This window comes from Musa acuminata, chromosome BXJ2-5, assembly GCF_036884655.1.
Source record: "Musa acuminata AAA Group cultivar baxijiao chromosome BXJ2-5, Cavendish_Baxijiao_AAA, whole genome shotgun sequence".
Lineage (NCBI taxonomy): Eukaryota > Viridiplantae > Streptophyta > Magnoliopsida > Zingiberales > Musaceae > Musa > Musa acuminata.
This window is the reverse complement of record NC_088342.1, coordinates 7,605,201-7,622,843: the sequence shown is the minus strand read 5'-3', so window position 1 is coordinate 7,622,843 and position 17,643 is coordinate 7,605,201. Positions and strand designations below refer to the sequence as shown.

Genomic DNA, 17,643 nt, shown 5'->3' with positions numbered 1-17,643 from the left:
GTACAACACGCTTGCCGGACCTCTGAAACCGTGAAGGCTCGTCATGAATTGTTGGGGGTAAACTGATTGCCCAAGAGCAGCCGTACATATTAAGCGTCTGTTAGCCATGTCAAAATCAGACTGCTAGAAATTGGTCACTGACTGTGGGTTTCTCACAGAAAGGTGACAAAAACACCTTTTTTTGGCCAACATGAAAGGTTTTGAAGAAAGACGATAGTCTCCAAAGTATGCAGCCTATATGTTGGTATGGTAATATCAGCACATTTTTCACAGTTTCAAATGAAATCAGCTACTTCAATATACTGAGTCCAAATAAAAACGAGAGTTCATAGTTCTGTTGCAAATGAATGTAGACATCGACAGACAAGAAACAAACTAATGCAAGGTAGGAGATGGCAGTTAATATATCATTGACCGATGAGACCTGACTAAAAAGACAATCACTTGGGCCAAACAAATATTGAGCAACAATAAGAGAAGAGGGGCTAAGCTAACAGAGGACCACCGACACTAACCACAAAATGGATCATTCATCAAGGAGAGTCATTCAGCAATCAAGCACATATTTGAAACTGGTGAGTTGCATACCTTCAGATTCAGCGTCAGCTTCCAGTCTAAGAATTCCATCATCTTCGGTGGATTGCTAGCGTCAGTTCAACGGCCTTTATGTCAGGAAATTGGCAGATCGCAAATAGAAGGCATCTAATTCAGATGGTGCAGTAGGACTGTCCATTAAGACATCAGCCCTTGAGATATGTTCAACCACTAAGCAGGGTAGCGGATCTTGGTCTACTGCACTTCACTGGTGCAGTACAAAATGTAGATTAGGATCCACCAGGTTCCACTGACCCGACCATCTCACTAAATTTTAGGTCATGCAAACAAGTAATGCATAGTAAATAATACATCAACAATCACCTGTCTATTCGGCAAAAGAGTTCACATCACAGACATTAATTACCAGCCAAGAAAGCCCATTTTCAGGGTTAATCTAGCTATAAGACACACCCATAGGTTATGGAGAACTACAGAGTATGAGACTCCTCAGTTACACCACAATTAGTCAAGAATATAAAAACAGTTGCAGATCCTAATCATAATATATAACCCACATCATGTTTACCTGGCATATCCATTTGCACGACGGCCATAGCCCCTATCTGGAGAACGACGAGGAGACCTTGACCGATCCCTTCTTGGCCGACCACCATATGGTGACCGATGGGGAGAATAATCACGACCACCTCGATAGGGTGAGTGCCTTGGAGATCTACGGTACCCACCATCATAATCATCACGACTATGGCCTCCACGATACCTTCCACGATCAAAGCGAACTGCCAAAACACAAGAAACTAGTGAAGTGAATGGAAAAGGACAGTTAGGGATTCACCGGTCAATGAGAAGAATGAGTTACGGGATCCGCATGTTATGGTTCATGATCAATCAGAGCGGTAAAGATTCTTAAGAAAAAGCTCACTGGTATCTCGGGGGTTCTTCAACCCAAGGTAGTTTCCAGGTGTAGGTGTTCGTGCCCTTTTCCTCCTCGACTGAAAGAAAAAAGAAAACATGAACTTTCACATGTTTCCTCCAAATTTACATTCTCCAAAAGTGTATGAAGCTGCATACTTCAGACAAAGAGAATGAAAAAAAGCAGCAAAACAGAAACATTCTCTTAGTAAATGACATCAATATGTGACATGTATGGACAAAACTGGCTGTGGAAGGCAAAATAAACCAACAATAAATAAGGTTAGATAAACAACCACATCAAGGCATATGACTAGCAGCATCATTAGATGAATGCCAGGTGCAAGGTACCATAATGCCCGATTAAGAGTTGGTACTGTCCATTGATTTAGTTGCTGAGATAGTTGAGGGTGAAAGCTAATTAGTTGATGTGATGCATGGAAAAACTGTTAGGCTGGCCATTCATCAAGCTGTATGACTAAAATTGAAAGGATGAACTCATCATCTTGAATGCTGCAACAGGGCTGATTGTATTGTCTTCTGGATACGACCAAGAACCTCCAAGTCAAAAACAGAAAACAGATAAAGCAGAACAAAGCATCTTTCTATCATATCATCATGTCTTGGCACAGTGTTGCATTACTTTACCTTCTCAACAGTGATATATCGGCCCTCCAAAACCGACTGATTGAGATATTTGATGCAACGATCAGCACCTTCAACTGTATCCATCGTGACAAATGCAAATCCTCGAGAAACACGTGTACGTGGTTCGACAATTAAATAACATTCAGACACCTGAGAAACAATAGAAGTCAATTCCATCTAAAACTGACAAATAGAGTTTCATTCACAACACACCTTTCCCTCCCTTGAGAAGTGACTCTCAAGGTCCCTTTCTGTGACTCTACTGGACAGACCCGTCACATATAGTGTATTTCCAGGATTTGTTGCATTAGGCCTGCCACATAATGTTGTCTTTCTATTAGAATCTAACAAGGAATACTCAAAACAGAACCCTTAATTTTACTGTATTTAAAAAGCAGGCAATGTAACCTGTCACGGCTTCTTGATCGAGATCGAGATCTGTGAATAGGAGATTGAGACCTAGATTGAGACCGACCCCTAGATCTAGACCTGGGCGGTGACCTTGACCTATAACGTTCTCTGTCAAAAAAGGGAATTGTAAGTATCTAAATAGTTTCATTAAGAACCAAAAAAGAATTGAGGCCTCAAATAAGTTGGTTCAGTTATTAGTAAGAGCCTTTTGGTAGAGAACATTAAATCAGTCATTGCAAGAGAACATGTCAAATTCCATGTCATGAGAGCAGTTTCAATAGCAACAAAAATGTTAAAAAATGGGAAACAAAGTATCAGAAATCCAGGCAGGTTAAGAAATTGTTACACATATGTTAGATGAATAGCCAAAGAGAATAAACATCAAAAGTTCAAATCATCAACTGACTGTATTAAAAATGTAGGACAACATACCAATTATTTCCACCAACAGAATAATTTTATCCACTTAAAGAAATATGCAGCCCAGCTCAGATAAAATGAACACAAAAGCCCCAGAATGTTCATGAAATCATGATAAAACAAAGCACCCTCTTTCTTGTCCCTCCCTCCATCCACCTCTCTTTCCTAGCTTTGCCTTCTTTTCCATACATATGGGCCACTGACTGCTAACTAAATAGTGCTGTCTGTCTCTAGAGAATAAAGATTTGCATGAGCATCTTATTCTCTTCCTATGTGTCAATTAAAACCCTATCAAGTAGAAAACCTGAGAAACTAAAAATGAGATAAATTATCATTTCAATTTCATCGGATGTCTCCAAAGAGATAAATTCAAGTATTAATGAAACAGCCATTGAAAACCAAGGCCTTATACTTCTATAATAAGGAAAAGGTCAAATAAAGGCCTATCTGGTGCAGCATCAAAATTTCAATTTAGTTCCAAAACTATGGGTAAATGATGAAGCATAGTGTAGAACCTGCAAATCTTGTAAAGGATCAGATACACCACATAAAGTGTATTCAATATGTGTCAGAACTGGCATAACCATATTAGTGCATAAACCTTGATCAACTATTCTAGTGAATAACCGAAGGAAAAAAACCTGTGTCTTGACTAGAAAAACCACAAGGAGCTTATTTATACTCTTGTGAATATCTGGCATTGCAAAAGAAAAAATGGTCAAATATCAACTATTTCACACCAAAAAGCTTTAGCATCAGATTATAGCCATTGAGATCATCTTAAAATAAGGCATCCAAGCAACACATGAATATCAAGAAACTTCTTTTTTCTTTTTTGCATTGAGCATGAATAATAACATGCTTTTGCTGAAAATAGAAGGTTCTACATAAAAGCATATGTTCAACTAGTTCAAAAGCTATTGTTTTTTTGGTTTTCAAACTTAACTTAGGTGTTACCAATATTGTCATGATCCAATAATTTAACAGACATGAATTTATTGTCTGGATCAAAATGGCCCTAAAAGTTCCTAATCCTATTGTCAAATTGAAATACCATGCAAGCCCTTTTGCTCCACCTTGTTCTACTTCTACCCTATGAAACATTTCAAATCAATGCCGCTGATAATTGATGTAATGAATGAGTTGACACCATACATGCCACCTAATTTAGGGAGGCATATAGGACCACTGGATTCCTCAGAATCCTATAGTAGGTAGGGATTCACCTCCCCTGTGAAGCACCATAATCACAACTGTTGTTAATAAGAGAATAGTGTTTGTGATTCATATTGTTTGTTTGATGAATTTTAGGTCACAATTAGTCAATCAATACATCAAACATCCAAGTAAACAATATAACTTGATTCAACAAAAAATAACTTCATAAATAGTATAAAACATACATTATTTATAATCTACAAAAAAACATAAACAACCACAATTGTTATGTTTTGTCTAAGCTTGCTGTAATGACCACCAGCAATCTCTGGACCAACATCAACACCCTGATCTTCATAATCCCAATGGCAAGATATTAAGATGCTTGTATGTCCAATTCTGCTTTGTTAAGTACCCCTTGCTACGTTGTTATCTTTTATTGAATCTAAGTTAAGTCCTGATTGCAGTTGGATCTAGAATGGCAATCTTGTGTACTCATTGGATATTGTTCTACCAAGTGTTGCTTCAATCCAGAGACACTATCTCTCCAACTGTGCCATAAATCGACATTTCAGGTGGAATCTTTTACTATCAACCATCTAAGCATGCTACCAAGTGGCCACATATCTTATCTGTAGATAAGCACTGGAGTCATTTTGACATAACTGGATTCTTACATAGCAAAAAGAACTCACTGGTTAGATCATTGCTAAAAGTTAGAAAGGCTAATTTACTGAACATGATTAACTGGTAGTGTTTGACAAATTAATAGGCGATCTTCTAATTTTTCTTTGACTATGTCAAACTTTCGGTAAATTGTAAAAACATCTCAGAAATAGATTTCCCTAACTAACCCTTGCAATAAAATCAAAATATGGGACGGGTAGATCTAATAATTTGATTCCATTTGTCAGCTATTAGCATTTCACCTAACGGTTGTGGCTTTCTAAGATTTTTCGAAAAGTTTTAGGAAAATTCACTCTTTTTTCTAAATTTAATTTCATTCATCAGCTATTAATAATTGCATAATCTTTGTCCATGATAATATTGTATCAATAGTTAGATTAATGACCAGATTATCATATGGATTGGAGATGGTCCAGAAAATATTAAAATATGCAACATAACAATATCCAAAGAATTAAAAAGGATAGAAATAACAGCTACTGCATTACCACTTTATAGTGTTGCACAAGCTGATATCAATCAACTTGCACATCCTAAAGATACATAACCCATAATGTATACACAACATAAGAATTTCCATAGCAACCAAACCAATCTTTTGCTTACAAAACACTGAAAAAATGTATTTGAAGTGTGTTTGTTTTGACGAACATAGAGATCAAATTCATAGATAACATGTTGTTTAAACTCTGAGTTAGGCTAAAATTGTTAGATTAAGATTCCCTATCTTCAAATAACTTCGGGATGAATTTTAGTCCTTATTTCTACTCATTACATTATAGAGCCTTCAGTGTTGTATTTCTAGGAAAAATTCTTCATCTTATGTTCTGTTTTTGGTATAGATTGGTTTATAAGAGTCATTAAGTCATTAAATATCGATTTTCAAAAGGTTTAAATGCAAGGAAGGATTTCAGAAAAAAAAACAAAAAATAAAATTTATAGATTCTTCTTGACTTTAAGGAATTATTTAAGAGACATTTCGAGTAGCAAAACTCTTAAGCTTTCTTGGTTTTTCAGCCATGACAATCTCCTTCCTCTTATTGTCCATTTCTATCGACCCCTTCATCCTGCTTTTAACCTGTATTCCTTCTGTAGTCTTTTTTTCTACTGCCTTTTCTTTCACATCCACATGCTTATGACTTGCCCAAACAAAATAAAAACTGATATACGATGATGTGAGTCTAACACCATAGGTTGAGGTTGTATCATCATTCCAAAAGAGATAAGGTCATTTGCTTGTATCATCACTCTTAATTAGGTTCATTCTTGCACAATCTCAACCATGGTTCCTAATGCTCATCCAGCCGATATATACTGACCAGAACTTCCTTATCCAACCAAGGACCTAGACTAAACCATGTGGCTTGGAACTGATTGATATTTTTATTTTTCAATAATACCAAGTGGTAGAGATCAGCATAACACCTGGTATGTCAGTTATCGTACCAGTCCTACAGTGTGTCAGAACTGGCATTGGACTAACATTTAAAAACATGATCTCAACTACATCAAATCTTAAATGGTGTGCTTTTTAGTAGTCAATTCAAGAACATATTCGTCTTGTGATCTTATCCATTGACCAATATAAAGAAAAAATAATAATAAAGATTCAATGATGATCTTCCTATAATTGAATTAGCATGAAATGGTTTTTTCCATTACACCTGAACCGAAACATGCTTATTTGGATTTTAATCATCAAGGGAAGCATATGATATTTACCCACCCAATTGTAAGGAGTAAGATAGTGTTTTACAAGGATAAAAACATCTAGGTTTCAGAAACTAAAGAATGAACTCCTTAATTAACCTATAACATGAAACTAAGAACACAATGAGACTGAAACCGACACGAAAGAGTTCCATGACTAACCATAGTTTCAAATACTAGTACAGTACCATAATGGCACATCAATATACGACCACACCAGTCAATATCAACATACAAACAAATTTTCAACATCCCTTTTGCTAGGTGTGCCAAGGCATATCAAACAGTACTGGCTGGTGCAAAATGTTCAACAAGGCTTGTCATTCTGGTACGAGCATCAGAACTGGAACTTCAAACCAAAAACCGCCATACCACCTGAAATGGTACAAAACAGGCAGTATATACCAGTCTGAGTGTGGATCGGCACACTGACGACTCCTGTTTTGGACAATCTGATCCAAATCATATATAAAAATCTTGATTCTCCTCCTCCACTGCTCTGTCTTCTTCCTCTTCCTCCACCACTTTTTTCTTCCTCCTCCATTGCTTCCCCTTCTTCCTTCTTCCTCCTCTTCCTCTGCTACCTCTCCTTCCTTCCTCTTCCTCCTCTTGTTCCTCCACTGCCCCTTCCTCTTCTCCCTATTTTTCTTCCTTTATGAAACACCGATACGCACCAGTGTACCAGAAATGATTGATATGTACCTATCTGACCAGATCATTGAAACGGTTCCCCAAAACAGCGATCCTTAAAACCTTGTACGTTACATTGTGGGTCCAACATCTTATTCAATGCTAAAGAAAATCCAAGTCCCAGAGAACATAAAATAAGCTGCCACAGATAAATCCAGTGTCTTCATAGAGATTACAATTTAATTATCCTCCAAAGAAACATAATCCACTGAAGGATCTCCTGTACAGGCATAATCGGCAAAAAATAATTGAAAAACAGCTTCACTTGTGCCTGATTCATATTTAGGCAAATAAATTAGCAAAAAACTCATCAGGATTGTGAATACATACATACGTACGTACGTACATACATACATACATACATAAATATACACATGTATGCATTTATTTATCACTGGAAAGATGTATTCTCTACCCAACTTCTTAATATCCCTCTGAACTCGTAAATTATAAAGATCAAGCAAATGATTGACCAGCTTATTCAAAGAAGAAAACGAAAAAAAGGACAAAATTTAGGAAAACATTTACAAAAGGCATTATTAGTCTGATATCGACTCAAATCAACATCCAATTTGGCAATTAGGGTTTTCACCCGATTTAACGAAATTAAACGGGTGGAAACAACGACAACGGAAAAAAACGAGAGCGGTCACTAAGGAAGAAAGCTCAGAAAAGAAATCGACAACAGGAGCTGATAAGGGATCTAGGGTTTTACCTCCTGCGCGGAGAATCCACCTGTAAAAGGAACCGAACAAGAGAGAAAGAGTAAATAAGGTGAGAGAAAGAGAGGCAGACGATAGAGAGAAGAGAGGGTGAGAAACAGTAAGTACCATGGCGAGCAAGGGAGAACAGAGGAGCGAGGGAGGTCGGAGGACCAAATCTCCGGTATAGGTTTCTTTCGCGGCGATGAGGTCGACAGATCGGAAACTGAGGTACCCACGAGGTATTTAAAGGTCCGTTACTAACCCCGATACAAACGTTACATCCTAACTGTTATGATCGATATATATATTTATATGTCCCGTTATAAGGGCCTGTCCAACAATGCACATATTCATCCTTATCCACCTTGTTGCACAAAATTATATACACGAAAGCCAAAATGGAGTTTGTCCATATATTTATCCTATAAATATTTCTAAGTATTATATACACTTCTTCAAATTTTAATATAACACGCATATATGTACAACAAAATCAATATCAAGAAGGCAATATAATACCTTAATTTTATTCTTAGGGTTAATACCTGAGTAGATAAATTCAATATCATAATCCAGCTTAAATAAATATCTTTTAACTTTACTTTACCTTTTTATTTATTTTGTCCTAAATCCAATTAAAGGCTTTTTTACTTACGCAGCATGCACGGACTTCTTTTAAAATACATAAAAGAGTTTGATTTGCCGTGCTAATGGTAACCTTCACGCTGATCTTGTCATGATTGCATATAGAAGACGAAAGCCCCGAGCCCACCGACGGGCCCGCCTGACTCGTCCGAGTTCGCTGCTCGCGATCCACAAACGGGTTCTCGATGGCCGGCGACGCCGGTGTCCTCTATGGCCGAGGCGCTGAAGGAGGAGGAGATCCCCCGGATCCGTTGCCGGGTATCGAGCACTACCTTCCCTCCGCGGTCCTCGCCTCCGTACTATCCCGCCTCGATCCTCGCTCCCTCTGCTCTGCCGCAGCCACCTGCAGCTCCCTCCGCTCCGTCGCCTCCCACGCCCTTTCCTTCCTCCCCTCCTTTCACCTCCTCGTATAATCGTAACCCACGTACTTCAATTTCTTTTTTCCCTTCACGCTTGGCTTTGATTAATCCTTGTTTGGGGGTTTGGGTACAGGAGATCGCGCCAACCCTGGATCTGCTGAGGCCGCTGCTGCCGCCGAATCCGTACCTCAAGAGCTTGAAGCTGGATTGCAGCCGCCTCGATGATTCGTCGATCGGGTTCCTCACCAGGCCATCGCTCCACGAGCTCTGTCTCCATAATTGCGAGAATCTGAGCGGAAGGATTCTCTCCGAGGTCGGTGGCAAGTGCCGGGATCTCAGGTAATAGTTGCGCCTCGATCAACCAAAAACAAAAGAAAGAAAAATTGAAGTTGGCTTTTGGTTTTAGAAAAAAATTCTTCTTTGAAATGATTATTTTCCACTAGTTTTTGCATGTAAAGATTGGTGACAGTTTAATCCAACCTCATGATCTACCATTAGATTTTTGCCTTTTCAGGAAGCAAGATAATCTTTGTTATGACATTTATTGATCTTAGGATCACAGGCAGTACAGGTGGTCAAAATTTCCAAAATCTATAATTAACCATATGAATCTTAGTTTCTAAGAACATATACTTCGTTGCCCTTCCTGTGGGGTTTTCACCTAAGCTTGATACTAGCGACAATAACCCATGGTGTTCAAAAAATGGTTAACTTTTCTGCAGAACTTACATTAGTAGATGATGCTGATCTGGCTGATTTTAAAGGCTATGATAGAGATGGTAGTGCCAGATGTGACAGATTAGAGATTGCAACTCTGAGATCAGCAAAGAATAAGCTGTTGTATTACAGAACAACCACAAGAAGATGAACAGACGTCTAGAAATGAACAGAAAACAATTGCATGCAGATCAGGGGTCAATTATATTGAAATCTGTAAATTAGTTTTGCTTATGGGCTAAACAACTAAGAATAACTGTGGTTAATGACTAACTGTTCTTGTATTTTTAATTGTATATATTATATTATTTTATATTTTCTAATTGATCCAAGCCACATGCAAGACATTGTCTTTTCTTATTTCTAAACTTAACTGGACATACTAAACCTAATCCTAATCCTCTTACTGGAACAGCTAAACATCAGCATCTTTATTGTTACTAAATATTAAGAGCCCTGCAATCTCCTCTTGTAACTGCTGAGAATATTGATTGGATGGAATGCTCTTCCCTTTTCTTGGTTTTGAACGTTCTAATCCTCTTACTGCAACAGCTAGACATCAGCATCTTTATTTGTTACTAAATATGAAGAGCCCTGCGATCTCCTTTGTTATAACTGTTGAAGATATTGATTGAATGGAATGCTCTTCCCTTCTTTTTCGGCTTTGAACTTCCTGGAAATTCAGCCTAATTTGTGCGTTGCACTTAAATGACACTTGCCTGATTTCTTATAGTTTTTAGTCATAGATTAAAGCCATTGTATTCCTTTTTTGACTGTTCATTTTGATGTAGTTGCACATATTACTTAGGTTGGCTGATATTTGGCAAACAGAAGCACATCATTAGATGACACCACATTCTCTCTTTGTATATACTACAAAAAAATAATAGAAAAAGGACAAATGAAAAATGGATGATCTAAGATCTTAACTTATCTTCTTTCTTCCACGTTTTCTTCCTCCTGTTCTCTTTTTCTTTCATATATTTTGTTTTGGCTCGATCATCTAACTCATCATAGTCATCACATGATCACAATGGTTTGCTTTTGCAACATCTATCTTGGTTACGACTTACGAGGCATAATCACTACTAAATATTCCTATTTTTGCTTCCTCAAAATTGCTATATTTGCACATTTCTTTCTCTTATCTATACTTGAATACACATGCATGATATTTGGTCTCTCATAAAATTTGCTGTTTTCTTCCATTCCACATATGCCTTTACTGGAGTATGTATGTTAAAAACTTGCTAATCTGATATTGCATAGGTACGTCTCTCAGTGGCATGTATGCTTTTATTTAAGTTTTATTCTTAACTATAGAAATTTCTTGTGGTGTTTGCTTAACACAGAATTATATGTGTTGAAGTGCTAGAATACAAATTTTGAAGAATATCTTCTCTTTGCAGTTTACATTCTTTGGATCTGATGATACCTTAGATGTTTTATTTTGTGTTAAGGTATATCAGATCCATTAGGACTAACATCGAAATCCTGGTTGGACAGGAAAAAGGAAGAGGGGAATACTTTTCTCTTAAATTACCCCTAACATGGTTTAGTAGTTCATTCATATGAGTTCTAAATGTGTTTGATGATCACAAAATCATGATTCCTAGCTGCTAGATTGGTAGGTCTGAACCACCAGTTTTGACTGTGATATATCAATTCAATGTGGACCTTTGCCGCTTGATTCTGAATTTATGGCTAAACAATGTCATATGTACAAAGACATTTTTCACAAAGTTCAGGTATTGGTATGGTGTCCTGTGCATTAAACTTGGACAATATAATTTATGTCATTTTGAAGTGAGATACAAATGTATCACATGCCATATTTGACATTTGGGATACATTTGGTATGCAAATGGGGATTGAGGTCTGCTATTGATATGATGAGGGATGTGTGGATAAGCTTTATCATCGAGAGGGAACAACCCAAATCACCTGCTGAGGTCCCTATAGGACTGCTCAATCATAAACGAGAGGAGTACACAGATAAGAAAGGTGAATCAACAGATTTGGGTGGTGTCCTTAGCTTCTTACCTATTTGCAGTTAGAGTTACACTTTTTTGTATAATCTTTCATGCAAAAATCCATTATTTTGGTGTATAGCATGGACTATTTGAAACCTCTGTACCTCTTCCTGGTAATGGAGAATGCTACTGTTGAAGTGTATGAGTTACCACATGTAAATATGATAATTGTCATGTCCATGTTGCAGTACCCCCTGATTCTTTATCCTCGGTCATACGTTTTGACTATTGCATGTATCTTGCCTGACAATGAAGATCACCATTAAACACCAACACATGACTAAATTCTACAATCTCCTTTAAAGCTATAATATACATATCTTATGCAAATTGGATGTTTTTTCTTTCGTGTTTGATGATGTCGATTGCAAAATGCTGATAACACCATATGCTTGGAATGTAATCAAGATGTCACTATCTGAGATTAGTTTATATGAGGCATCATCCTTTCCAAAGCTTAACAGTTTGATTATTCTAAATTTCCTTCATTGATGAAACAAGTATGATAAATATTCGTATTTATTTTTGACATTCAGTGATGTGATAATGCTACTTGGTTGTTAATTGTGACTCCTGTATTTTTAGTGGAATTGAATGTCCTTTTGACAGGTCTCTCTCTTTGAGCTCTCTAGCTGAACGTAGAGGCCTCTCAATTGTTTTTACTGATCTAGAGGAACTGCTTACTGGTTGTTCTCAGTTAGAGGTGAGTTTAGAATATTCAGTTGAAGTAAACTTTGTTATGAATGATAAATGTAATTCTTGATAATTTTTTAGTTCAGAGTATTCAGTTGAAGTAATTTTTGATAAGGACCTTATCTCACAAAATGGTATAAAAGAAAGGCATGCCTTCCACACAAATGCTAGATCTGCTTATGAGAGATCAGGCTTCTTGATAGACATCACAGATTGGCTTCAATAAATTTAGTTGATGAAAGATGTAGTAGGAGAGAAATGTTGCTCTTGATTTCAACAAGAAATTGTATCAAGTTTGAAACATTGGCCAAGAGAACAGCAATTAGTGTTCAATGACCAGCCTGTAATACAATCACTGAGGAGACTTGTTAACCTTCGCTTCATATCACATTTTGATTTCATTGAGGGAGGATCTAGGTAGTAGTTTTAATCAAGGTTCGCAATACCGTATCATACCGGTGTTTCGACCTGGGCTCGGTACCAGTACGGTACGGTATACCGAGCGGTACACCCAGGTGTGCCGAGTACTGTAGCCCTGCTACAGTGCTACAGTGCACTCGGACTGGTAACAGGCGGTCCACGTACCGGAAATCTGTTGGACCGGTACATACCGCCCGTACCGGGCGGTACAGTTCGGTACTGCAGACCATGGTTTTAATATCACCTTGGACCTAGCATATTGTCTTTAATGTTTGTGAGTTATTGGGATTCTGTTTTTCTTGTTGTTGTTGTCCTTCATATAGGGAATAAGGTCATTCTTCCCTTTATTAATATTTTCATTTTGTTTGATGCATGGTATGGGATGGAAAACTACAGAATTTTAGGATTAGCATATTATGGTATGTCCTCCAGCTTTACTGGTTATACATCTTTCAGTTGGTGAGCTAAATATTTGATTATGCTTTTTGAAACAATAAATTCCATTTTGCTTCAACTAATTCAGGGATGATTATTGGTTGGTGGATCAGTCATGTTGATAAGGGCACCAAGGTTGTCGATCCTTTCTTATTTGTAGTAATCATCCATCTCTTGCTAGCACTTCATGCTGTTAGCTTCTCTTACAAGAGGAGAATCATAGCAGAAACAGATGTATTGTTACATAAAGTGGTGACAATATTAGGTGATTCATGGCTAGTATCTTCAGTGGATCTCCAAGTTGATAACAGAAGCAACAGAACACCATAGATAGATGATGGATGTAGCCAAGTGAACCGAAACATGACTAGGACAGTGCATGGTCTGTATAACAGTTGACCCTAAAACAAGAGAGGCAGAATCAAAAACATTTATGTAGGCATAACTACCATAATTGCAGTCATATCGGTTTGACTATTCTGGTTTCAGTATCTTTTCAAATTTTGCAACTGTAAAGGATATGCTCCTTTTTATGATCTTCCTTATCCAGATTTTGTTCGTCGTTGGGTGCTTTGTCTAATAACTAACTTACCAACTATTACCAGAGAGGGAGAGATAAGCTGTAATAATTGCAACCATATTATTAGAGATAAGTTACAGTATCATGACTCAAGTTGTGCAGTTAATTAATTTATGAAGTTAGTAAATATTCCAGGTAAATCTTCTACTTTGCATTTCATCGATGGTAAATTTTCATCCTTTTGAGATCAATTTTAAATTTCCATTTAGCTCAACTTTCATCATATTATGCATGAGGCCTCAACCCAGTGACTCATTGAATCATGTGTCTCGACTTCATGGGTTAAAACTGGCGTAAATTGATCCATTTCTGTTCATTTAACTCGAAGGCGATAGTACTATTTTTTCATTTTTTATTATTCTACTCTGAACCCCAATATTCTTTTCTTTTCTGTTTATTAAAAAACTGCAACAGAAAAAATATACATTTTTTTCTGTTCTCAGATGAAATCTTGCATATCTGCACTTTTTACCCTGTGTGCAACAGAAGCAATCTCTTGACTGCTGCTTTCTGCATTCTGCTGCCCCTAAACCTACTGAATGTCAGGTCAAACTGCTCTGCAGCTCATTGTATCTGAGTTATATTTTTGCCCCCTCCAAACTCTTCATGGCTGCATTATCAAATTTAATCATCCTTCACTTTTGAAAAATCGAGGGAACATCTTATTGAATGTGCAAACTTCTGTAAGAATATTGGAATGGATTTTATCTTTCTTGTCTTTATCTAATACAAGAAAAAACTACAATATTTTGCATTTTTAATACATGTATGATATATTTGAATAGAAAAAACTACAATATTTTTTTAGGATATTATATATGTATAGCATGTCAGATAGAGTCTATGAATTCCTTTGATAAAAAAGACCAATAGCTATTTAAAAATTTAAGATGAATACTGAATCCCAGAGGAACTGAGCAGAGAGAGTAGCTAGGTAGTGAATGCATCATGAACTTTAGATCCAATCACTTCCTTGGTTCCTTTTCATTCTCGTATGATCTTATAAGATTCATACTTTATGATTGATTAAAAACCATGCATTTGAACTGATTGTACAGAAGTTGCTTAGTTTTGGTATTTAATGCTGTAAGAGTATTAAAATGTAATGAAAGAGTAAAGGACCTAATATGATATTCTTATATATTTGTCTCTTTGTAATTCAATGAAGAGTATTATAATCTTTAATTGATGAAACAGTGATTGCCATTTGTTCATGTTTGGTAAACAATGACACCTATTCTCTCTTAGAGGCATTCTGGAGATGTTTTGGTCTGCTATACTTATTAATCAATTGGTGACTGCTTGAAGGATGTAATTATCTTCTTTCTAGTTCAGGTGCAAGCATAATGTTATAAACATGACTTTTTCCTCATCTTCTTTATATTCATCTTTGAGGTTGCATGTTCAAAGTGAACCCTACAGATACTTGTTTATGAACTGGACCTGTAGTTGACATGATACATGAGATCTTCGAATATACTGCTATTCTGTTAATGGTTTATTCATTTTCCCATACTTGTCATTGAGTGTCTCAATAGAAATGTGCATAGCATAAGAATTTATGATCACCTCAGAAGGTTCTCGTACAAGGAGTTAACTCTTACAAAATGCTTGATGCCATGCATCCCATTATTGTTGGAATCTTAATTTTGTGCATTGCCATATGTCATGTTTTTCTTATCTAGATGTTACTGTTGAAATGGTCTAAGATATTTTTTTTTTTTACTTTTGCTACTCGCTGAGCTTGGCACTTGATTTCTCCTTGTTTGACAATCCATATGTCATGCTTTTCTTATCTACGAGGAGTTAACTCTTACAAAATGCTTGATGCTGTGCATCCCATTATTGTTGGAATCTTAATTTTGTGCATTGCCATATGTCATGTTTTTCTTATCAAGATGTTATTGTTGAAATGGTCTAAGATATTTTTTTACTTTTGCTAGTCTCTGAGCTTGGCACTTGATTTCTCCTCATTTGACAATCCTAAATTTGGCCAAGTATGGGCGACTGCCTCTGCAGCTCTCTCTTCCCTGGAGGTTGGTTATATACCCCTGACAATGTTGATAGAACTGCTGAGTGCAACAGTGCAGTCACGTCAGTCCCTGCGCCCCGTTAAACCACCTATCTTTCCTAGCCTTCAGATGCTATGCCTTTCAGTTGACTACATCACAGATCACTTGGTTGGTTTTATTTCAAAGGGCCTTCCATCATTATCCTCTTTGGATCTTCAAGATGCTCCTATTATGGAACCTATAGTAACTTCAGATCTCACCAATGCTGGACTTCAGCAGATCAACCCACATGGTAAACTGAAACACATTTCTCTTGTACGTAGCCAAGAATTCTTGTTCACCTACTTCCGCCGAGTCAATGATCTAGGCATTCTTTTAATGTCTGATGCTTGCTCTACATTGGAGAGTATCTGTCTTGGAGGTTTCTGTCGTGTTACAGATACTGGCTTCAGGGCAATCATACACTCATGCTCTAACCTTCGCAAGTTCAGGGTATCGCATGGGAGCCAACTCACTGATCTGGTGTTTCATGATATCTCTGCCACTTCCCTTTCTCTGACACATGTTAGCTTGCGGTGGTGTAATCTCCTAAGCAATCTTGGGATTGTGGGATTGTCAAATAACAAGCAGCTGATTGTTCTTGACCTGAGGGATTGCCGGAATCTAGGTGATGAAGCTGTAAAAGCTTTAAGCTATCTTCCTAAATTACAAATATTATTGCTGGATGGTACTGACACCAGTGATTTAGGACTATCATACCTGGGCCATGGCAGTTGTCCATTGGTGTCATTATCTCTTAGAGGGTGTAAAAGGATCACAGACAATGGCATATCATTATTATTTAGTGGTTCAGTTAATCAAAGCCTGCAAGTTTTGGACCTCTCGAGGCTTCCCAATCTAACGGACAATGGCATTTTGTCACTAGCAAAAGGTAGGATACCAATTGTTGAACTTCGCATCAGAGAATGTCCGCATATAGGAGATACTTCGGTTATGGCTTTAGCATCAATGCAAATTGAGGGCAGGACTCCCGGAAGTAGCTTGTATGTGCTAGACATGTTCGAGTGTGGTGGCATCACGCCACTTGCCATTCGATGGTTTAAGAAGCCTTACTTCCCAAGATTGAGATGGCTGGGAGTAACAGGGAGCTTGAACAGAGATATGGTGGATGCTTTATCGAGAAGCCGACCTTTCTTGCGTATAGCATGCCGTGGTGAGGAGCTAGGGATGAGCTTTTTGGACACTTCGGGTGGATGGTACAGCCATGAAGAGGATGAAATGGATGAACTGGAACGCTGGCTTTTGGAAGGTGAGGATGAAATTGAAAATGACTCAGACCAGTAATCACTATTATCATCTATCTATTACTTCTGGTCTCTGTCTGTGTAACTTCACCCCCTGTAGTCGTTGCTATTCGAATTATCGTGGCAGCTGGTCATTTTTTCTTTATCTATGTTGTATATTATCATCCATGAGCAGATTTATGACATGCTTCTAATAGGAGGTCTCAGGTTTAATTCCGGTGGCCATGACTTTAGGTTGCTGAGGAACATATTCCTCCAATATTTCTGTAATGATTATGTGCCATGGTGTATGAACAAATTCCTCATTTGGAGTGCTTTTATTGGTTTCTGCTTTCTCTTTTGTCTCCTTATAATTGGTTCAGTATGTAAGTTATCCTCAAACTGTGTGGTGTATTGATGTTGTACTATTATAATTCACCTCAGTTGTTCTGTGACATGAAAGCAATCTGTAGAAAAAGGGGCTCAATGCACTACTATTGAAGGTTCTTGCTCCTCATCTCTTGTGCAAACTCCTATTGTCAATTTCTTTTTCCAAGAGTGATATGAT

The 17,643-nt window shown here is 37.4% G+C and overlaps 2 protein-coding genes across 3 annotated transcripts; one reads left to right on the top strand and one right to left on the bottom strand.

Moving 5' to 3' along the window:
* Positions 1-900: 900 nt before the first annotated feature.
* Positions 901-8,160, bottom strand: LOC103984580 (serine/arginine-rich splicing factor SR45a). Its single transcript, XM_009402102.3, has 7 exons — positions 8,025-8,160; positions 7,910-7,929; positions 2,527-2,637; positions 2,332-2,431; positions 2,119-2,268; positions 1,481-1,550; positions 901-1,337 (listed from the first exon to the last, which is right to left on the bottom strand). The coding sequence occupies exons 1-7, from the start codon at positions 8,025-8,027 to the stop codon at positions 1,120-1,122; spliced, it is 672 nt and encodes a 223-aa protein (XP_009400377.1). The 5' UTR covers positions 8,028-8,160; the 3' UTR covers positions 901-1,119.
* Positions 8,161-8,606: 446 nt separating this feature from the next.
* On the top strand, positions 8,607-17,431 carry LOC103984581 (F-box/LRR-repeat protein 10). Of its 2 annotated transcripts, none has more exons than XM_065108443.1 (4): positions 8,607-8,950; positions 9,036-9,241; positions 12,238-12,355; positions 15,724-17,431. In XM_065108443.1, exons 1-4 carry the CDS (start codon positions 8,729-8,731, stop codon positions 17,134-17,136), a joined length of 1,959 nt encoding a protein of 652 aa, XP_064964515.1. In that variant the 5' UTR covers positions 8,607-8,728; the 3' UTR covers positions 17,137-17,431. The 2 variants fall into 2 exon arrangements, with proteins under 2 accessions (XP_064964515.1, XP_009400378.2); XM_009402103.3 differs by having other exon boundaries at positions 8,608-8,950; positions 12,262-12,355.
* The last annotated feature ends 212 nt before the right edge of the window (positions 17,432-17,643 follow it).